Consider the following 24,406-nt stretch of genomic DNA (forward strand, 5'->3'; position numbering starts at 1 on the left):
TTTCCATTCGTGTCCATCCTCATATAAGTAGTGTGGTAAGTCTCAAATTTTAAATACTGCTGTAATGAGTAACAATTTACCAAGAATATTTTGGGACATTTTTTTTTGACCCAGCGCTTATATTCAACATTTTCAATGGTAACAAATCCTAACTCATATAGAGTAAATCCTTCCATTGCACCGCGTTACCGTCGATTAAATGGATGTGTTCGAGGATTGTTAAGAAATATAATTTCATTAAAAATAACTCGGGAAACAGGCAGAAAAGGATAAGTGTGCACAACAAATGTAGGTAAACCAAGTTAAAGATCTTAGCATTGTCTTTGAAATGCAGTTAAAACTGAAAAATATAAGGTGGTAACACACTGTCTAGAACTGTAACAAAAAGTGAGAAGAATTGGGCGTAAAGCAGTCACAGTAACATGAAAATGTTAAAATCTATTGGCTCAAGTACCATTTTTGTAAAATAATATACTCTATGCAGCCTTTGCTGTATCTTTCTTTGTCTTTTTATATTACTGACATTTGACCTACTTTAAAATCCTGCAAAATCAAACATTTTCTTTAAAAAAATATATATTTCATCTGAAATTACATTATTGACACTAAATTCAATTGTTTTGAGGAATCAGTCCAACATGTGTATATTCAAAGTGTTAAATTACTACCTACTTTGTAATGTGTGGTATTACATATCTTAAATAAAAATTGGTCGAGTGAAAGGACTGATATATTTGGCCATCATATGTTCGCTGCAAAACAGGAAGCGGTTCTTATGAATAAATTCAAGTAAAAAAAAACGATAATTTACTCATTTAGACGTCGAGGCGATTTAGGCTCTCAATTTAGGGAGGAAACCAGAGAACCCAGAATGAATCCACATAGACATGCAACCTCCACGTATAAACGCCCTCTGTCGGAATCGAACCAGGGACCGTCTTGATTGACGGTGGAAACGTGCCACAGAGCTTTCCAAAATAAAGTAAAATAAAATAGAATAAAACAAAATAAAATAAAATAAAATAAAATAAAATGAAATAACGTAACGTAACATAACATAACATAACATAACATAACATAACATAACATAACATAACATAACATAACATAACGTAACATAACATAGCATAGCATAGCATAGCATAAGATAACATAACATAACATTAAATAAAATAGAATAACATAAAATAAAATAGAATAAAATAAAATAACAGAAAATAAAAGAAAACAACAAATGAATGCAAATTCGATACATATATACACACATGCGTGCACACATATGCACACACAGGCTCACACACACCCTCTCACACACCCACAAACACACACACACACACACACACACACACACACACACACACACATATATATATATGTGTGTATATATAATCATAATAAAATAAAAGTAATAAAAAATACTGCTTTTTTCAGTTAATTAATGGAATTAACGGAATTAATGTGACTCCCTCATTGAATTCATAGAGCATTTGTACCTTCCAAAAAAAGAGCAAAAAAAAACCCCAATTCTAAGGCAAGGTTCTGCCATGAATTTCATCAAACCCAGTACTGACTTTCTTTAAGCGTCGGAGCGTGGGCCGTCGCTCCCCGGGCTACCCTGATTCCGGCATTGGCTACCAGTTGTATGCTACTGATGGGAACGTGATCCCCTCCACGTCCGAAACCTCCTCTTATACTAGTCTCTGCACTATCATCCTCAATAGTTCCCCAAAATGTCATCCCGGGGGCCAGACTCCTTCTCCTCCTCGGATTTATGGGGATCATAGGAGAGGTTGGGCAGCTTGCGCTGACCAGCGGCGTGACCACCACGGAGGGCATGGCGGCGCTGCGTTCCGGTCGGCCCGTGTACGAGCCGTCCTCCGGGGTCGCCTGCGCGGAGGCCAGTTCCCGAATGAGCCGCAGCTGAGCCTGTTTTTCCTTTCGGTGTCGGAACACCAGGATCAGAACAATGAGAATAACGATGAGGAGCAAACAGGCCAGCAGCGGCAGGATTATCAGCAGGGGATTGGAGGCGGGGCGAGGGAGGACTTCGACGTGAACGGGGCCGCCGTCCAGATGGTTTGTCGGATTGTGTTTTGGGGCAGAAGGAATGCGAGGATGTGGCCCGGAATCGTGACCCCAGCCGACTTCCTCTCCGCCACCTCCTAACCTCGCTCCGTGAGTCCTGTGTGTGTGGTTTCCCCAACGGTTGTGCGGCTTCGACTTGTAATGCACTCTGCTGTGATTCTTTTGTAGCCTAATATGAGGATGAACCCCTTCTTCCGTGCCGTCGTGCAACGAGGGAGCTCGGGGAGCTAATCCTCCTCTGGCGGTAGTTTTGTTGTGTGTTTTGAAACGCGTCGTTGCGTGCACGGGACTTGCCGCTTCTCCTTTATTCGAACCGCCGTGCCCGTGATGCATCTGGTGGTGGGGTAAAATGGTGAAATGGAGCTCGGCCTTCGCCGGCTGGACGTTTCCGGCTTTAAGCAGGAAGACGATGGTATCGTTCAGGGGCGTGGCGGGGGTGTGGCCTCCCGGGATGGCCGGTTTTGTTCCGTTGTTGTCGCTGAGAGTTTCTTCAATCGCGACGCGGCCTTGAACCACATCGCGAAACGTGAAAGACTTGAGGACTTCGGACGCTTGGTTGGGGTCGTATGTCACCTGAAAACGGGGAGACGGGAAATGAGAAAGATTTTTCAATTATTTGTTTGTTGATCGCTGTTCTGAAGCTGCGCTTTCAGCTGCCATTAGAACATAAATACAAATTAATTTTTTTATTTTTATTTCTCCTTTATTTAACCAGGAAAGTCCCATTGAGATTAAAAACCTCTTTTGCAAGGGAGTCCTGGCCAAGAGGCAGCAAAAGAATACAATTACATTTAAAATGAAATTAAAATAACATACAAATCATGCATACAAATGATATATGACATTGAAAATATCCTAAAAGCTTTTGCCAACTTCTAGGTGTTAAACCTCCGTATTGCTGCAGCAGAAAATCCAACAAACATAAACTAAAACTTGGTATTATATTAACATGGCATTAAATTGCAATTACTTTATTACTGAAAATTACAATCCATGATTTTTTAACAGGAGTTCTTCTTACTCCATTTATTGCTTGTACTGATTTCAGAACTGTGTGTTAAATGCCAGGAGCAAAACTGGAATCGGACACTTCCCAAAACCGGCCGGAAGAATTTGTAAATAAACAGAATCACCCAGAAGTTACCTTGACAAGCTTGCCATGTTTCGGTGGAGACAGAACCTCAAAGATCGGGTCCGTCCGGCTTATTCTCGCCAACTCGGACGCATCGATCATGGCTTTCCCCAGTTTGACGGCGATCCCGCTGGGCACCCTCACCGGTTCCCTCAGGTGGATCAGCGGCAGCACGGTTACCGTCACCGTCTCGGAGGTGACGTTCTCATATCGAACGCCCGGCGCCGAGGCTGTCACTGAGATTCGAAAGCTGTCCTTCGATTCGCTCAGATCGGTCATGTGATAGACCACATGGCCGGATTGGAGGTCTTCGTGGACGAAGGTCGTGACCTCGTGGTCATTTATAGCGATGCGTCCGTGATGAGGGTGCGAGGTGACGGCGTAGGTGATGTTGGCTTGATTTTGCCCGTTTGCTTGAGCCGCGAGCTGGTTGGTGGTCAGAACCACGGCTGTCTTGCCTTGAACCAATGACAGGCCGGTGTTGTTCACAATGGAAACGCTGGGTTTTATCACCTCTAAACTTAAAAGTTTATATAACGGCCTATGATGACCGTCAGTCACATTGAAGTAGAAAACACCTTTCGAAGGCTCACCCTGGTGGAGCAAATGCAGAAAAGGACGAGAAAAATGTACCTTATTCAATCTCTGACAAACATAAGAATAAGAATAAGAATAAGAATAAGAATAAGAATAAGAATAAGAATAAGAATAAGAATAAGAATAAGAATAAGAATAAGAATAAGAATAAGAATAAGAACAACTTTATTCATCCCGAAGGAAATTGCTGTGCCAGAGTTTCAAGTAAAACATGACAATAATAAATAATAGTAGCAAATTGTATAAACAGAAAAAAAAAACAAAAGGGGGGGGAATAAGAAATACAAATGAAACTATAAAGTGTCAAAGTCATGCTGATCATACGTATGCTGATTGATTTCCAATCTCAAATGTATCCCATTTGTCATTCTATTTCAAATGTATCAATACCTGGGAGGCAAAACAATTTACCTACTGTTCTTTGTAGATGGTGACTTGAGTATAATATAAAGGAAACTCTTGACTGGATCTTGTAATTATCATTTTTGTAATTGATTGTTTTGGTCATTTTTTGGCCATTATGATTATAGTAGGGAATCTGCTTCACATTTATAAAAATTCACATTCATGGATGTTAATTTTACCTCTTCGTACAATAAAATGACATCCCAAATTTACGCGTATTGCCAAAAAGAATAAAAAAAGGAAACCTTTACCTGCTGTATGAAATGAAGCCTCCGGTGATTGACGTCGTACTGGGTGAAAGATGTCACGGGTTCTGGTCTTTCACCGAGCGTCAGGTAGCCACTTCTGGGCTTACTTATCACCAAATAGTGCAGCTCCTCCGGTGGTGTGTCATGATGTTCCACCTGTACATGGAGTTTGGCACGGGTTATAAAATAAAGTTGGAAGTGTCAATGTGTTGCTCTCGGCAAAACTTCCTGGGCTTCTGGTTACACAAACTTGCCTCTTCTTATATGCAATCATCCATTTGTAAATCTGGACAAGCACCAACAGATGACCTGTTATTGTAACTGCATGTAAAGGAATGCACTTTTATAGCACTATTTACCCACTGAGACCCTTTAAGACCCAACATTGATGCCTTTTACATATACAATACATATATATTTGTGTGTATATGTGTATATATATACATACACACACACACACATATATATATACATATATGTATATATATAAAAATAATAAATATAATAAAATAATATAATAAAATATTATAATATATAATATAATATATACAATATATAATAAAATAATATAAATAATAAATAAATAATAAATATAAAATAAAATAAAATATAAAATAAATATAAATATATATATAAATTACACACACACACATATATATATATACATATATGTGTGTGTGTGTGTTTATATATATATGTGTGTGTGTATATTAATATACGTATATACATCTACATATATACATACATATATATATATATAGTCCGCAGTTGATCATCTCCACATAAGGAGATATGAAAAGATATGAGTAATATACCATTATAACACATTGACTAACTTCATGTTTTCTTTCACTCCATCCATGAATCTCCTCTTTGGTCTCCCTGTACTCCCTATAAGCCTCCAGTCTGGCAGTTCCACCTGTAATATCCTACAAAACATCATACATATGCTGTCCCTCCCATGGTGATCTTATCCATCCTCTTCACTCCCAAAGAGAACCTCCAGCTCTGCATCCTCTCTTTTTTCTCAGTGTCGCTCAAGCTTATACTCCTTTATCGCACATCACCCATGACGCTTTTCTCCGAATGTGCCAACCTGCTTCAGTTTCTTGTTAAATTTGAATTGATTTGTTGAGTGTTTGACGATTAGGCGTATCGATATGTCAATTTTCAAGGGCTCACAATTTGTTCAATACTCTCACTAAATTAATCACTGGTATTTGTCTCTTTGCATCTCAGCTCACTTATATGAACTTTTATTAGTGTTAGTTAGGTCAATATTGACTGTTGCAGGCCTGCAGGAAGACCGAAAAGGAGATTTATGGTTATGTTACGGCGGATTATCAGCTGTGGTGATCATTGAAAGAAGCAGCTTAAAGGAATCGCAGAGGAAAAGTCGGATTTGACCGTCTCAAAATGTAATTCACAGCTTATTTATTTATTTCACTTTTTCATTTGAAAATTCCTCTCAGGACTTTCTGATATAAGGGCAAAATTTTCTACCAAGACCTTGAGTTTTTCACCTTTTAAACATAAAACTATGGAATATCTTTCACTGCCTTGTCACAACACACAGTAATAAGGTAGCCTCACGTTGTATTTTAATATACATCCTATAGTAATTTGGGTGTCATCCCATAGTTGAAGAGCAGGGACGTCTAAGCTTTATTTGTTATGCGTCTTGTTGCACAAGCACTACTCCAAAAAAACTAAAAGGAGCAAAGAAAATGAGAAAGCTGGGGGTTTCCTATACGTTTTATCCCATATTGAAAGCGGCGCCTGCGATGAAAACAGTGACTAGCAACGTGCTAACGTGCTTGTTCTGAAGGACAAACAGAAGCAGCCCGATCCATCGGTGAGTACCTCAGCAGTGGAGCGGATATTTGGGACAAGCTTCAACAGCGTCACGCACCCGGAGCTGCACCAACATGATCGGTCTTGCGGTTTCAGAAATATTATCTGCAGCTGAACTCTTGTTTTTCCACTTATGTTAATGACGACCAAATGCTGTTTACCAAATGACACCACGGTAAGTTTATTTCAGATGTGTGGTTTCACACATAAACCTCTTTTCTCCCTCTCTTCCCATTTGTTCTGCTAATTCTGTCTCTCCTCTTTTATCTAATAAATAGAGTGATGATACAAGGTAATTGTTATAGTTATTCATCATTTGTAGGGAACAATAAGTACCATTTCTAATGCCGGTGTCGCAGGAACACCAAAAAAAACTTTACAATGCTGCAATTCAGATACAACCAATCTATCTCTGTCTGATATGTCTCCAGATCCTGGTTTGTTTCTGGTTCAGTGCCTTTCAGTTTGGATTCATATTTTGGATTCATATAATTGAACTGCTGGTGAATTCAGTCAGTTGATGTTTGCATTCATTCATTCATTGGATATCTCTTATCCTGCACATGTGGTTGCGGTGTGCTAATGCCAGACCGGTGGGGTGCAAGTCGATCACAGAGCAACATATAAGGACATGCAATGATTCACCCTCTCATTCATACCTATGGATGAATTAGTCTTTGAGTTGCAAAAACATGCGGTAGGTTAATCAAGGGGTGTCAAACTCAAAAACACAGTGGGCCGAAATTCAAAACTGGGACAAAGTCGCGGGCCAACATTGATATGTACTGAAAAAAATCTTACTCCAGATATAACAATGAACCTTTTCATATGGACCCAAACAAGTTTCGCTTAAAAACGAAATATGGAACAAGCATAGCTTATTACTATACAATATATAACTTAATATTGCACACATGCAAAATCCTGTTTTCTGCCTAAGTAGCAGGGTGCCAGTATCAGCCTAAGGTCGCTATGACTACTGTCAACAGAGGAGAGGGCGGTTATGGGTCCTGTTGTGATTTTCGTGCCAAAACACCAGCAGAAAATTCTGTGATTTGTGGAATTAGCAATACGTGCACTGTAGACTATACCGGCGGGCCATTAGTGATGGCTTTGCGGACCAAATTTGGCCCGCAGGCCAGAGTTTGACGCCTATGGGTTAATGCATTTAACTCAGGGGAAGCCAGAGAACTCAAAGATAACAAAAAAGAGGTGCGGGCGGCAACATGTTCAATTTGTCCGCGGACTTGATTTTGAGGGAACGATCAGCAACGTGATTCCAAGATGTTCCCTTGACCCTGAGTCTTCAAGCATTCGGAGGAAAATGTTTGAGCAAGTAGAACGTAAGATAAAAATCTGTTTCGGGAATAATGTTTCTTCATGTTTCTTGACCTGTGCATTCCTATGCAGGCTCCGCTGATCTGGATTAGCCGAGATTGTCAACTCTTAACCCGGTAGGTACGGGAGCAGAGGAGGAATTAAGGCATATTTTTATGGATATTCATATAATAAGGTTGTTTATGACTGATTTAAGTACGGATGTTTTGTTTTGCTTTGTTTTGCTTTCAGATGTTGGGACAAACCAAGTACTGAATGAACCTTATAAAACTTTTTTCCACACGATATTCACAATTTCAGCTTAAATCTCCAGTTTTTCCTGTAAAAGGTACAAAATAGAGGGTAAAAACAAATGATTAAGACGAAGAGAGGCAAACCTGTACGACATGCAAAGTTCTCGGATAAACATATACTGGAATTGAACCATAAACCACTTTTCAGTGAGGTGGGACTGCTCATCACTGAACACACAATTCCGGGATTTATTTTTAAGAAACTGAAGTTGTATGTCAATTTATTTGTTATTTTAATAATTATTCAGTATAAAGTACGTATTTAAAAAGGTTCCTGTCATCCCAACCATCATGATACTGTGCAATAATAGACATAATTGTTCATGTTGCAGACTTATTTATATCTTACTCCACTATCACTGAAAGACCCATACGGCATGACGTATGTAATAATAATAATAATAATTGCATTAGATGTGTGTGCAGATTTTGCCAGTGCACCTTTTTCTCAGTTAAATTTAATCAAATTACTTAACTTTTGTCACATAACTTTATGTCATCGTTATTTTGTGTGAATAGAATGAATATACTATAATGCTGCAAGACATACACAATGATTGTCCAAACTGTTTTTTTAGCTACAAGTAAAGGAATATCTATTTATATTTAGACCCAATGACTTTTCACTGACCCACCTGCAGACAGTCAGGTCCGACGACAACTCTTTCCCCCGCGACGACCTTCATTCTGGGGTTTTGGTTCATCACCGCCGACCGATCGCTGACCGGCATCACAGTGATGTTGAAGGTCTCGGTCACCATCAGCCTGTCCTTGAGCCGCTCGTGAGACACGGCGTCTACCGACGAAAGGCGGGACGACGACGACGCTGCACCGATACGGGGAGGGGAAGAATCAGAGGATAATGCAGACAAGGAGGATGAGAAATCCAAAGGAGCCACCCAAGCTTGAAAAGTGAAGCTGTCACTTGAGGTCTCAGAGTCATCATGAATGTAGGTCATTCCCAACTTGTTCAGGGTGACCTGGGAAAAATCTGGCTGGTCCCTGTGTAGAGACAAGAACCCAAAAGCTATATTAAACTTTTATCAGCCTCGTTACTACAACGAGTATTGGTTATTTGCCACAGTATCACATCTATCCAAAGGTTAATTTAACCCTCATATTATGTTAAGGGTCAATTTGACCCATTTCACCCATTGACCCAATGGGTCAAATTGACCCTTAACATAATATGAGGGTCAAACGAGGCAGTTGGTGATTCAGTGAGTCTGCATTGCAATCTGAGATTGGTATACAAGGAATTAGTTGGTTGTTTTTTTTTTCTTCACTTGCACTCCTGTGTAGAGACAAGAACCCAAAAGCTATATTAAACTTTTATCAGCCTCATTACTACCATGAGTATTGGTTATTTGCCACAGTATCACATCTATCCAAAGGTTAATGTAAACAAGGCAGTTAGTGATTCAGTGAGTCTGCATTGCAATCTGAGATTGGTATACAAGGAAGTAGTTTTTTTTTTTTTCTTCACTTGCACTCCTGTGTAGAGACAAGAACCCAAAAGCTATATTAAACTTTTATTAGACTTGTCAATTTACCTTCTTCTTCTCCTTTCGGCTTTTCCCTTCACGGGTCGCAACAGCGAATCAACCATCCAACCCAGTTCTCTGCATCCTCAACTACCTTCATATCCTCTCTCACTAAGTCCATAAATCTTCCCTTTGGTCTCGTGCAATTTACCTGACATCTTTAAATAAATCTTCACCGAGTAGTTAAATATACATAAGGGAGCTCTGCTGCATGTTTCATCCGTTCAACCGTCAAGTTATCCAATCAAATTCAAGTTCCTGAAAATGCGAAGTGACGTCAACGTGGACAGATGTCAGCACCTTGTCAGATTCTGTCCTTGAATAGACAAAGTTCCGTGGCGTGGCATGGAAATCACATGGTAAAGAATGTGATGGTCTTTCCTGTGGGGTTTTGGAACTTTCCCGAGCAGATTGGACGCATCGAGTTTGGATCTATCGATGTTCACCCTTCCTCCCTCGGTCACAACGGCACCTGGCAAACATATCAAAGTTCGTTGCTCTAAAAATCCAATAGCGAGAGATAAATCACAAATAAACAAATTCGTTCCCGGTAGTTAGATTTAAATTATGATACGATGAAGAAAAACAAGATTGGGGTTGGGGTGTGTGAGAGATTTTTTTTTTTAAATAAATATCGCAAAGTACCTGCATTATTCAGGAGTTTTGTCTTGTATTGTAGGTTATCTTGATGCTCCTTTGTTAGAAAGGAGATTGTGATGACAAAAGAGTGCGGGGGAAGGAAAGCGGGAGGCGAGGACACGGTGAAAGCGAACGAGTCGGTTGTTGTCCATCCTGCTAAGTCTTCCTTGTTCTGATCATATAAAACAATCCCGGCGTTCACCTGTAAGATAAATGTCATCAAAATATTGGCCTCCGTTCCAATTGTAAAGTTACTATACATGCATTTGTGATCGATTCAGTGAGAAAAATCTCCCCACCATGCTTTGTGTGAACGTAGAAATATTATACGTGGAGCCGTCAGGCAAACGTCGAACCAGGCGGCCAAACTTAGGAGGGGCGGCCACGTCATACACCACTGAATGGTTTGTTCTCATTTTGTTGATGTCCTGGGTTACAGCCTGAAGCTCCAGCTCAGAAAATGGTGTCATAGAGCCTTTACCAGAAGAGAAAGGACACATGACACGCGGAGAGGTTGCGTAAGTGATCGTTGCTAATTGTTGAATCCAGGCCGAAGTGATGCAAACCTAATTGAACAAATCAATATTTTGGAAACGGTCATTGTCCAAGTTTGACTAGTCACGGAACAAAATTCATCCTTTGAGCTGAAAGTAAGTTCTCTAGTTGGAACATTATTGAAAGGCCGGAACAGAATCTTTCGTGGCGTGAAAATCCTGCTGGAAGCGCGAAACATATATTGTTTTTGAAATATTAATAAGAATTTAGGTTTTAAATTCAGGCAAATCATTTTATTCTAATAGTATCACATCTGACATTGCCAACTATTGTCAGCTATTGTACTGAATCATAGCAGGGTGGGAGGGAAGTCTTGGAAGGGATTTCTGTGAAAGGATTGATGGATGGATGGATGGACGGATGGATGGATGGATGGATGGATGGATGGATGGATGGATGGATGGATGGATGGATGGGAATTTGAATATATAATGGGATAAAAATTCACAGTCCAGTACGGCTGGATCCTCAATCAGAAAGTAGAAAACCAGAGAGCAAGTGATATTCTGTAGCCATCCCGAAAGATACTTCCCTATCTGGTTGAAAAAACACAAAGTTAAAGCTTCCAATCGTTTGAGAATTAAATCTTGGCGGACTGAGTATACCTGGGCTAACCTCCATGGGGTGGTTTCTTTGCAGGATAAGAACCAAAGAGTGAGCGGTCGTGCTAAAGACCTGCCGCGGGGCGAAGTTGACCCCATCGTTTACTTGAAATTGAAAGCCACCTGACAATGCACCTGCGCAGGAAAAGAGATACAATCAAAAATAGATTTAACATTCCAGAGGATGTCCAGAATGAATATCCAAATTCACGACGCTTTCCGCCGCACTCCTGTACGTTGTCTTTGCGATTCTCACCGCTGTGCACAAACACCAGTTGTCCGGTTTGTATGTGATGCTGTGTGAAGTTCAAAATATGTCGGGAGGGAGCGCTTCTCAGAGCCAAATGACCGTTGCTGGGCGGTGTGATGATGAACTCCAGACCCTCAGATGGAGTGTCTAAATCCTCGGCACTGAGATCATCCACTGAGATTTCCGTCACTGAGTCCACCCATATCTGCGCACCAGAGAGAGGAGAAAAAGAGTGAATTTATGAGAATGAGAGAATAAGGGAGGATTTAGGTATTTCAAAAGTCATTCTACTGGCGAACATTTGTACGCAGATAGAAATCTTAAGACAAAATATGTAATATTTTACTGTAATAAGCCGCAAAATTATTTGGAAGTTCCTTCATATGATCGGTATAAAACAATTTGACAAACTTTCCTTATTTTGGCTGGCGGGCCACATTTTCTTTTTTAATTTTCATGCGCGGGCCAACTAGGTTTCATGTAAATTGAACCAAATGAAAACTGCAATTTGAATATAGAAATTTTTTGGCATTTTATTTCAACTTTAAAATAATTAATGAGCATATAAATGTACCAACATTATTTTGTATGTAATCGTCAATTCAAAATTAAACAAAAGAAAAAAAAAAAAGGACTTTCTAAATTTAATATGGATTGAAAATATTCAAAGAAAATAGTCTGGCAGGCCGGATAAAAAAGCAAAACGGCGGGATGTGGCCCGCGTGCCGAAAAATGCTGTTCTGCACAAAGATCAACAGTATGTTTCTTACATGTCAAAGACCAGTTATGTATATTCTGTGTGTGGATATTATTTCTCCGTACCTTCAGACCCTTGTTGATCGTAACAACAGGAATTTCGTCATTGACGGGCGAGACATTGATGTGCATCGTGCAGGGCAGACTATGCTTTCCCATTTCTGTCTGATTGGCCACGATGGTGAAGTTGTCAGTCAGTGTTTCACTGCCATCATGGATATAGGCGATGTACCCCTGTTCCAACTGGAAAAACAAAAATATTCAGAGCAGGAGAGAAAAGTCAGACGCATTATTTCTATCTATTTGAAAAAGCACGTCTACTACTGTTTTTTTAGGATTTCCATATAATTGAACGTCAATTGAATTGAATCAAACATTACTGGCATGTATGGATGCTTAACTTAACTTAACTTAACTTAACTTAACTTAACTTAACTTAACTTAACTTAACTTAACTTAACTTAACTTAACTTAACCATCTCATTAGTAACTTTCCTTTCACCATTGTTACTTAGAAACTTTGCAATTTACCACACCATATGTATTATATTTACATTTATAGCATTCTGTGTGTACATACACAAACACATACATACATACAGGACTGTCTCAGAAAATTAGAATATTGTGCTAAAGTTCTTTATTCTCTTTAATGCAATTACAAAAACAAAAATGTCATACATTCTGGATTCATTACAAATCAACTGAAATATTGCAAGCCTGTCTCAATCCTATCTCAAAATATTAGAATATCATGAAAAAGTCATTTTTGTTTTTTTAATTGCATTACAGAAGATAAAGAACTTTATCGCAATAGTCTAATTTTCTGAGACAGTCCTGTATGTGTGTGTGTGTGTGTGTGTGTGTGTGTGTGTGTGTGTGTGTGTGTGTGTGTGGATAGATAGATAGATAGATAGATAGATAGATAGATAGATAGATAGATAGATAGATAGATCCATCTCATTCTGTACATATATATTTATATTTACTTTGACTTTGGTTATGCTATCTCTGAATGTACATACTTCAAGTAAATAAGTAAATTTCCCTCGGGAATCAATGAGTTTCTATCAATCTATCTTCTCTATCTATGAAACTTAAAAATGACATAACATAACCATTATTTCTTAAATCTACATCAGCCATTGATATGAAAGCTACTCCAAGGGGAATTTGTCGTTTAAGTGTCCCCTTTTTCAATATAAAGGTTAAAGAACCCTAGTTTTATTTTAATAGTCCACGTTGCACACATTTCCCCCATTCGTAACATACAAAAAGCACGCATGTATATGCGTGTTTGCGAACGCATGGATTTATGTTCGCCTGTGTGGCTTCCAAACCTCATTGCGTGTGAAAGCAGTGATGGGCATCCCGGGGATTTGGCTGTGTTCGAAGTGTCCGTGTCGGGGTAACGTGATGATCTGATACAGGAAATTGATCCCTGTGAAGTGATGACTTGCAATCTTGATCATACCAGAGGTCAGTGTCAGGGAGGAACCCTCATCCAAGGTCAAGTCGGACACCTTGTCAGCCAGCACAAATAAATTTACTGTCAAAGGGATAGTCGGTGGTAATTTTGTCACGACCACCCTTATTGTGAATAAACTGTACCTGTAGAGGAAGCAGGATAGGAATGATATCAATATCCAGTCTGATCGGGCCGACCTGCGTCAGCCCATTGCTGGCTTGCAGCACAACGGAGTCGGCCGGGCCTCCTGCGATCTGCTGATGGTAGACCAGCAAACCCTGGTTCACGTCTTCCTGAGAGAACAGTGTCGTCGGCTCTCTGTGGTCCTGAGGGCCAAAGCGATAGATTTGACGAAAATGATAATAATATTGATATGGCTTGAAAACCGGTGCGATACAACTATGATGCAAAGCAATTCCAGTACAATATGTGTTAAGCGTAAATGATAAAAAGAAGCAATCTAGTAAATAATGGGCATTCTAACACCAAGGCTAGAAGGTGAAATAAGCAATTGAAGTAAAAAATGTTCAAGCTAATCTCATGTTTTGGTTTGTTTGTTTGTTTGTTTAGAAGTTTATTAGGACAGTGTACAATTACATTAAGCACAGAGGCAGAGATGTTTGTACCAGATTATAGCTCATAGCTAATTTCCATCTGTAGTCCTGGACAATACAAATATAAAACTGTATAAAATAGACAATATATATAAAATATACAGATAGGCAATAAAATAACTATACAAGTTGAAAGTGCTATTGTTGTGATATTGTTGTGATATTGTTACTTTGGTCATCTGGGGGCCATCAGATGTTACCCAGAAGGGAAACATCTGACGGCAAAATGCCCGTCTACATTTTGATCTGGTGCTCTTCAACTGTCACTTTGTCTCACAATAAAAACAATTTAGCAGAAAATCGTATCCGTTCGTAAAACCCATCACAAACTCGACTAGGTTAAATAAGCATGATAAAGACGATAGTTGAAACTATTTCGAAAGTGACCATCATACTGCATACTGCATACATATGAGATTTTGTCGCTTGAAATAATTTAAAAGCAAACCATTTTGCAATCGCATTTGTATTTTGTAACAATGTCTTGCTTTGTGTTGTCGAGACTTACACCTCCGGAGTAGAAAGGTAAATGGCGAAGGGGTGAAGGCAGTGAACTCGCTACCTGGTGTAACTGATGTTGTTCTTGCTTGGCGTTTTGGTGATTTTTTATTGCGGAAAGCTTCTGAATGAATCCCAGGCTGGGGGGACGTGTGACAGTGAAGACTATCTCTGACGGAAGACTGTCGACGTGAACTACCTGTATAAATTGATAGATTTTTATGAATGAAGCTTATATCATCATTAACGAAAACAGAAACGACAGTACGGTCCGTATTATTAGTCTGAGGGGGACTTTAGAGTATTGTGATAAAGTTCTTTATCTTCTGTAATGCAATTAAAAAAACAAAAATTGTTTTTTCATGATATTCTAATATTTTGAGATAGGATTTTTGAGTTTTCTTAAGATGTAAACCATAATCAGCAATATTAAAATAATAAAAGGCTTGCAATATTTCAGTTGATTTGCAGTGAATCCAGAATGTATGACATTTTTGTTTTTGTAATTGCATTACAAAAGATAAAGAACTTTATCACAATACTTTAATTTTCTGAGACAGTCCTGTATATGCACTGTAGTGTTAAGGCGCTATTCATTTTATTGTTTTTTTTTTTTTTGTAAAGTTTAAATGTAAAAACACATTAGGTGTGACACTGTTAACCCTCTCAGGCTCAAATTAAGTTGTAGTTGCAGGAAAAATCTGATATTTGGCTGTCGCAAATCTGCAACATCTGCCTGGAGAAGGTTAAGATGAAGCAGTACCAAGTGTGTGCTTGTATATGGGAATGGGGGGAATATTAAAATAATAGACAAAAGGAGATGTGTTGGAATAAATCATGGTACAGTTTTATGTCAATTTAAAATAAATTTATGGAATAATGGGCTGTATTATAATTTACGTTTGATGGAGTCTCGTGACAAGACTGAAATATTTCATTTGAAGGGTCAGGAGTTGAACATTTTGGGACACCCTAGTAAGATAATGTACGCAACTTGTGAATACATTCAAATTATTTCATTTTCATTTAAATGGTACTGCACTAAAAGAAAACAAAAGTGATAGAACACTCCAAAATTTGATTTTCATTTGCAAGCATCCAAAAAATACCACTAGTAAGTTATTCTTACCTCCAAAAAATCTCTGTTTATGGAGACGTTCTGTCCCTCTGCAACCACAACAGGTTGCTTGGTCAAAACAGTCGGTGGCCTCTGGTAACTTTCGGAGTATATTTTTACCAGCACCCCGACGTCCAGATGCACCTGCCTCCTCTTTTTTCCGATGTCCTTTTCATCATTCCTTTCCCACGCTCTTGCTGTGACGTTGAACACGTCTAACGGCGATCGGCCGCCGCGGTGGTGGTAGGTCACATGACCGGCTGCCAAATCCCTCAGGGTGAACACCGAGGCGTCCGCTTCTTTAAGGTTGTCGCTACTGTCGTCGTAGAAGCGGAGGACGCCGTGCTTAGGTGGAAGGAAGACTTCGAATCTCACTTCCCGTGGGTCTCGGATGTCGAGGTTGCTGAAGACGCTGAGGTTGGAGGAGGTCAGGGTCGCGACCCCAGCTTGCTGTACAATGATGCCCGTGTTGTTCTCCACCTGCAGGTAAGGATCCTGGGCCAGTACCTACACCGTTTAAATATGAATTTGGCAGATTATTACAGCTTTCCAGATACTTCTACATTGCATTTGACTCTGTTATATTTGATCAACTCAGCAATATTATGAGGACCACAAACAATAGCTATTACACTTACATTTTTCTTGACTGTTGCAGGGCTACCATTCTATTAAGATTAATAAACTCCTCACTCTTAGTGAAAAACAATCTATAGGTTATAGGTGGTATTTGAATATATATTTTGTTTCTAACTAATATCTCGCACCTATTAATTTATGGTTAATTTGGCCTTTTAGGCTACGACACTTCCAAATAGGCCAATTTTGTCCACATATCGGTGCATTCAATTTGATACTCAATGCAACACGACATGGTGAAAAAAATCTTTTCTGTGTTTCACTCTTAGAAGGCCTTTAAAAAACTGGAGATCAATCTCTACCTTCTTCTTGTCACACACTAATGTTGAGAGATGTGAAGTTTTCCTGTACATTTCTGAAATAGTACCTCGAGCAATGTTGAAACATAATGTTTCCCGTCTGTTACAAAAAGCACAAAACGCCCAAAGCTCACTCCTCTGTGGATGAACAACACCTTTTTCTGAAAGGGAAAAGAGAGAAGAGAATTTTTTGGTGTGCTGTTTGAGAAACAGTTTATCTGGAGGTCCAATGATTTGCAACACAAATGACAAAAAATAACAATAACGGCAATTTCGTATCATGTTTATGAGTAATTAGCAATAGTCGATCGATGGCACAAACCTGATCGAGGTCCCGCTGTGTGAACTCATACAGTTTGTGACCGGTATCGTTGGCCAGCACCAGCTCTCCCATCGGAATCCCTCTCCGCGTGTATACCAACCAGTCATCCTCAAAGTCGATGTCATCGTCATGGTAACGTAGGTCATTCAAGGTCACTAACCTCTGCCCATCGCGCGCCACGTGGAAGACTTTATTTACAACCCTTACAGGTCGCTGATCATTGACGAGCTGGATGTGAATATTCAAGGTGCCGTTGGTCGATTGAACGTCCTTCCTCTTGCCGTGGGGTTTGAGAGCCGTTTGAACCGCAATTTGGAAACCAAAAGAATCCTGTTTGGTTTCACTGTCATCGTGGACGTATATGAGCCTCTCCTCAATGATGTCCTGGTTTGTAAAAGTCAAAACATCCTCAAGGGAAGTTGAGTTCAAGGGGTTGATGCTCCTCACATGCCCGTGTTTGGGACTTGCTGTGATGGTGTACTGGACTTCCTGGTTACTCGCCATGTGAGCGAATAGGATATCTTTGCTGATGACTTTGCTTCCTCCCTCCAGTACGGTGAGGTCTTTGTTTACAACATTAAGCGCGATGGACTCGGATTTAATGACGATTCTGAAATCGTAACTTGTTGACGTTGCGTGCGTCACGAATACCTGAAAACTTAACAGGTCTTTGGTGTCACGACGCGGTCGGTTGATCAACTCGTACTTCACGTGACCGTCAGTGACATTGTTTTGGCTGAAGGTAGAGCCTTTCTTTAGAGCTTCGTCTTTTAGAAATAGCTGACCTTTCTTCGGCTCCGTCAGGAGCCTGAAGTAGAGGTCGCTATCCGAAATTTTAACCCCCGTCGTAATCGCATGGAGATCCTTCGGAGTGATCACCGCCTCCTGAACACCTCTCATTTCCATCTTACTCCTTGTCACCTTGAACTTGATCCAATGTACCGCAATGGAGAAAACAACCTCCTCAGTCGTAACGGAGCCGACGATGACGTTGCATTCGAAGCGGTCGGTTTTGTTGCTTTGAGTCTGAAGGCCATAGAAAGTGCTGAGGTACCGGATCTGTTCTTTTTCAAGAAGTTTCTGGGAGAAGAAAGATGTCGGTATCCATTTGCCCCTTAAATCCAAACACTGGATTTCGCCGTACTGGGGCAACTGTGTCACTTCAAAGTAGATTTCCACGTCCTGATCCACCACATTGATTTGTACTGCAAGATGAGCGTTGGTGAGGACTGAAGACCCACCTTGGTCCACCTCCAGTCCAGTGTTGTTGACCAAAGTATGTTCAAGCTCCACTGCTACAATCCTCAAAACAACCGTGTTGCTAAACTGCAGAAATCAGAGGATCGGGTTTAGGGGTATACGGTAAAGCCTACCTTCAATCAAATTATTTTACCGTCACTGTGAAAATCACAATACTCACATCCTGCCCATCACTGACCCTGAGAGCAATTCTGGTGGTGCGAACCCCAGCATGGACAAAGATGACTTTTCCCTCTTCCAAGTCATGAAGTGAGAACAGGTTAATGGGCCTGGAAGATAAACACAGTACTCTGAAGATGCAAACTTAGTGAAGTGATCAGACCTCTGACAACAAAACAGGGTGGAGGTCAGAACTCTCAGTTCTGTCTTTAGTTGGCTGCGATTCCGTTTTTAGTTATGAATTTCCAGTTTATTGTGCGGTAACTGCGCTTAAAGCTGAATATACTTAAGGGAAAAATCGTTAATCTGCATGTCATTTCAGAATATAATGAAAAAGAAACAAAACAAAACAATGACCAGAAAGATACCGCTCTCAGTGATGGGACTGCCTTGTAATCTGATGATTACAAAAGGAGAACTTTGCCCGGCAAGAAAGAATAATGAATATACAGCGATCCCTCGTTATAACGCGGTTTACTTTTCACGGTTTCGCTACTTCACGGATTTGCATCGTGCATTGTGTTCTGCGTTCTGATTGGCTAAAAAGTCACTCCGCTTCTTCTCTACCTGTGCGTCAATAACGTTGCAGTTTAATATGTACACGTTTGTAAAACAGCTTGCCAAATTAACATTACGTACGTGCAAATTCTCTCGCAATTTCGAGTTTCTCTTAAACCCATAACATGGGTTAATAATAATATAGTATAATAATGTTGACACAACGCTCTGGACCGACAAAAGCACCTGCAGCAGGGCCCAAAAAGCAGCGGAAGATGCTATCTATCGCAGATAAAGTTAAACAAATAAACAAATAAACAAATGATTGAGCCTGTAAGATGGTTTGTTCTTTCTTTTCAATGTATAATACAGTATCTAATTGTATAATAATTGTAAAAAAAAATAAAGGTTTCTACCTCACGGATTTTTCCTATCACGGGTTCTTTTTGGAACGTAACCCCCGCGAAAAACAAGGGGATACTGTATGTGTTAAAAGTAATCAAGGTATTAAAGCTGCGTAAAATTGGAAATGAAACATAGGGACAATAAAGCTGCCATTGACATTTTCCAACAGATAGGAGCTTCTGTTTAGCTGCAACTAGCTCTCAATACACAGTTTTTTTTTTTTTTTTTGCAACCGCTTGCTTATTCATATGCTTCATTTATGGTTTCACTTCCTCGGTAGTGCTTCATGAGTAGCTGTAAGAGGCTTTGTGAGGACTTCCCACTACACAGACCTGCCAGGGTAATCCTGGTGCTCAAAGTGCCCGGCTTCAGTGACGAGGTCTCCGAGAGAGCCGAACATCAGGTCGGAAGGGTCGCTGTCGGGGTCGGACACGCTGAACATATCCGTTGTTAGCTGGGGGGGTTGGGGGGGACAACGTGATTATCATCCGTTTCTTTCCTTCATGGAAATTTGACAACATTTCCGTGACCTACCTTACGTTTCGATTTCTCAAGTAGGGTGAAAACATTTCCTTCACTGAGGCTGAGGGTCGGTGGATCATTAACAGGTTTGATTTTGATATCAAAGCGGTAAAGGCAATGGGCCATGAGAAACGCAGGAATTGCGTTTTCATTGGTGGAGAATATTGAAAACAGAAAAAAGTCACGCTGGTCCTCTGAACCGTCGTGAATATATATCACACGTTTCTGCCAGAGGTCCAGCATACTGAAAGTCCACTCCTTGTCGTCCGATCCCTCTGCAAACATTTCCCCACTCACGTCTGGGCTGGGGGAAATCTGGAGATGGCCGTGAATGGGTTTCTCTTCAATGCAAAACATTATCTGGGAAGGATGCATGCCCAGCTTTTCTAAACCATGGTTTACCTAGGAGTGTAAAAATGATATATATATATATAGTTTATATCAGAGCTGTTACATCAATGCTTGCAGTCAGTGATGTCCAAAATGTTTGTCAAATGACACAAAACTGGAAATCATAACATTTACAAAGAACAACTAGTCTTACCTGAATGTGCTGGGGCTCCAGTGGTGCCGTATTTCCCTCTTCGACTTCTAATTCTTTCATCGAAAGGAATTCGGTGTTCTTTTTGCCACTGTTGTCATTTAAGTCTTGCATGATTGTAAGATCCAATTCCGGACAATGTGTTGGGTTGGTTGTCAAGACCATATCCAAAGTTTGCTCTTCCTTGCAGCCCACTGTAATATCTTTGCTGACAACAGCATAAGGGAGACCGGTTTGTTGGGTGTTCACCTTAATATCTCTCAAGCAGCCTTTAAAGGATCCCAGATGCCCCGAAGTAACGCTTGATGACTTCGCTTCATTGCGCGTTCGCTCGTCCAGCCCTCCTAAGAAAAGCGGCCCTTTGAGTTGAACGGTCCGCGGCTCCAGACTGAGGTTGGCCTTGATTAATTCGTCACCCACCTTCAGGTGGACGCTGTGCGGGAGCAGATGCAGCTCGATGGGATACCAGCTGACGTTACTGTGGAGATTTGTTCGGGAATGCAGCTCGGTCTTACCCCCCTTCCCATTTCCAACCGTCGCAACCAGGTGAGATTCTCTGAGTTCTATCGCGACGAAACCGCCCTGCACGGTAGAGCTGTACAGGACCATACCGTCTCGTACTCTTGCAGACGGGCGCAGTTTCCATTCGATCATTCCCTCCTGCCAAACTTCCCATTGCGGCAGAGCGAGGAAGGATTTCACGCTAAAAAAACCAACAGGATCTTCTTTGCCGGCAGAAAACTGTAGACTACAACCGAGGTACACCTCATGGATTTTCTTGTACTCCGAATAGGGCCTGAGATCAGACAGAGGGTAATTTTTGTTGAAAGTAGCTTCGTCTAAGCAACCTCGAAAACCTCCGGGGATGTTTTGGAGGTACGGATGGCTCAGTGTTCTTGCTCCTCCAACAAATAGGGTGTCTACACTGAGCTCCACATCCGGTCCTTGTAGATGGACGCTGGTGTGAGAGTTTTGGTCCACAGTCATGGTGGCGTTATGGTGGTCGTGGGTCATCTTTATGGAATGCCATGAAGAGTCACTGAGATACAAGCTCTTTTCTGAGTGTAGAGAACTCTCGCCTGATCCAAGGTCCAGACGTACCTGGATGGAGACAGACAAACATAAATATATGATTCCAGCACTTTTGGTTTCCATGGATAACCATTGATAACTATAGGCAACAATGGACATCTATTAATATATTGCAGACAGATAGATAGATAGATAGATAGATAGATAGATAGATAGATAGATAGATAGATAGATAGATAGATAGATAGATAGATAGATAGATAGATAGATAGAATTAAATACTGCTGCAAACACACACACACACATGCTGTCCAACTGCTATATGAACTTTTGCATCAAACTTTGCTGATCCACCCTTGAAATACTTGTCATGAAGGAACTTGTTCGAAAATGCACTCTGTGATTTTTTTTTTTTCCTTTCCCTGAGCAAGGAAAGCAGACAACTAAATGTTTTTATTCTTCTCCCGGGGTTTCCTAACAGCGAAATGATTAGCCCAAGGGATACTTTTGCAACTTGAAAGCGACAGAGCTTTCTGAACAGGTTTTACCCTGAGCTGAAAGTGAAATTTTTCATTTTTCCATGGCGATCTATAACATGACTTTGCCTTATTAAGCCTGTGTAACATTAAATTGAAAATTAATTTAATGAAGCAAAATAATATCCTCATCGACAAATATATATCACAGCTCACCCGCAGTTGCCCGGATATCAGCTCCAGCAGAAGAAAGTCTCTCTGTCCCATGGCCAAAAACAGTAATCCTTGCTGACTTGAGGTTTTGAAATGCAGAGAGAGCAATGTCTGCGTGGACGCCTCTGCTGTCGCCAGCTGGATGAAGCTGTCGCCATAAAAAGATGCTGCAAATACACAGGAAGAGTCAGAAGGGAAACAAAGACTTATTTTAACAACCTTTTCGACTGAAAATGTATTTCAATCCAATTCTCTTACAGTGCAGGCAACAAAGCATGAGCACATGCATGAAATGTAGTAAAATCCAACATTGGGCTCATGAAACATTTACTTCCTTTCAAAACAAACCTTAACAATCATTGAAAACTTTTAATTTCCTATGCGGACCATAAAAAGTATTTTTGGGGTAATATACAAAAATTTAGTTTGTCATGATTCGCTGGATATTTAGTTCTAAGGGTGATTCCTTTTTGAATCGTTCGTAAAATAGCGACAAACAAGAATTTCGTTCCAGCTGATTTGAGATATAAAATGCCAAAACGTAAAAGCCTGCAGCAAAAGCTTTCACCCTGTTCAGACATGGTCCCTCATTAACCAGTAAGTCAATTGTGTGTCTGCTCCACACTTTACACCTGATATATACATTCACTTAATGGCAGTTAATGCACTCTGAAGTGGGTCATTCAAATAATGTCTGTAACTAATTAGATGTCGCCGCTAATCTAAGTGGGCGATGCCATTGGTTCGGTTGAAACAACAAACCGCACGACTAAACATTGCTTGGGGCTCAAACTGGAATCCCGTGATTTTCAGATATATGTCAAATGTTGCTTGGAAATTGGTCCTTATCCCTTATCCTAATCTATCAAATTATCCATAATTACGATTGACATTGAAAACATTACAACAGACAACATTACAATGTTGTAAAAATTCAATGCGTTGCCTTGAATTCAAATTCATAATAAGAGATAAGAGATAATGTACAAAAGTTGGGGAATATTTGATTAAAAATAAGAAAAACAGCACGAAACGACCATTTTCTTTCAAATACCATGTAGTTGAGAAAATGACATGATTTACTTGGAATATTACTTTTCCACAAACATTCTGTCAAGGATGAAATTGCCACCTGTTTAATCAGAGTAATAACAGGCTGGATAGTTTGTTATTATTTTGTTTTTTAGCTGAATTTCCTAAAGAAAAAGAGTCCTAAAAGAAAGACCCTGAGTCAGCAGCTCTACAGCCTATAAAACCCCACTGTCAGAATAATTTATGTTTGGCCATCTCATAATCTGTCTGTGCTGTGATGGAGCTGATCATCGGATTATTAAGTAATCCCCTAACTGTCCCAGCGAAGTAGATCCAAACGTATGGATTCCTGTTATTACAGCATGGAATATTTTATATAAATTAGAAACCTGCTGATAAAACGGACAATTTTATGATCTCCTGTTTCATGTTACCTAAAAGACATAAAGTTGACATTTTGTAGGGAGCGAACCTTGGAAATATCCAGCGTGAAACAAGTTTGTTGTTGGTTTCTTGTCCATAAATTCCTTTTTTTTTTAAATTAATTTCTTTTATTTTTATTTTCCTTTCTCTCTTAGCTTTTCTGCAGTCAGAAAAAGCCACTTACCCCCATGAACTCGCCCGACGGTAAACAACAACAGGAGTAGAACTAGATGCCAGCGTGCCATTATATTCCCCCGTTATTATCAAAATAAATAAACAAATGAATAAATAAAAATTAAAAAAAATTCAAAATTGCGCAGTCTACATGTCATTTCCACCACTGGCAAAATCCAGAGTCCTCTTGCTTTAGCGGGTGAGGATGACTGACTGACTGACTTACTCCGATGAAATGTACCTGTGCCTGCTTGTGCTTCCAACCCAAGCGGTGGGGGCTCCACCCAACGGATTAACTCCCAAACGCAGCTCCAGACATGAACACATGGGGGAGATGTCATAAAACAAACACACAGAGAGCAAACACCATTCACAAACACAGACAGCAGAGGTGGCGGAGCTGCCAGGCCACGGTG

General features: G+C 40.2%; 1 protein-coding gene across 1 annotated transcript; it reads right to left on the minus strand.

The window, feature by feature from the left end:
- Positions 1 to 1,554: 1,554 nt before the first annotated feature.
- LOC147231248 (chondroitin sulfate proteoglycan 4-like) lies at positions 1,555 to 24,159 on the minus strand. Its single transcript, XM_086153003.1, has 23 exons — positions 24,001 to 24,159; positions 22,365 to 22,528; positions 20,644 to 21,741; positions 20,112 to 20,501; positions 19,910 to 20,031; positions 18,676 to 18,784; positions 17,256 to 18,581; positions 17,002 to 17,094; positions 16,008 to 16,502; positions 14,943 to 15,077; positions 13,910 to 14,092; positions 13,639 to 13,821; positions 12,365 to 12,541; positions 11,549 to 11,747; positions 11,296 to 11,427; positions 10,435 to 10,610; positions 10,142 to 10,337; positions 9,797 to 9,968; positions 8,878 to 8,954; positions 8,588 to 8,778; positions 4,471 to 4,623; positions 3,230 to 3,811; positions 1,555 to 2,658 (listed from the first exon to the last, which is right to left on the minus strand). The coding sequence occupies exons 1-23, from the start codon at positions 24,059 to 24,061 to the stop codon at positions 1,555 to 1,557; spliced, it is 7,518 nt and encodes a 2,505-aa protein (XP_086009129.1). The 5' UTR covers positions 24,062 to 24,159.
- Between the last annotated feature and the right edge of the window lie 247 nt (positions 24,160 to 24,406).

Source organism: Fistularia commersonii, chromosome 9 (genome assembly GCF_037954325.1).
Source record: "Fistularia commersonii isolate RoL2024-O1a breed Wild chromosome 9, RoL_Fcom_v1.0, whole genome shotgun sequence".
NCBI classification, from domain to species: domain Eukaryota; kingdom Metazoa; phylum Chordata; class Actinopteri; order Syngnathiformes; family Fistulariidae; genus Fistularia; species Fistularia commersonii.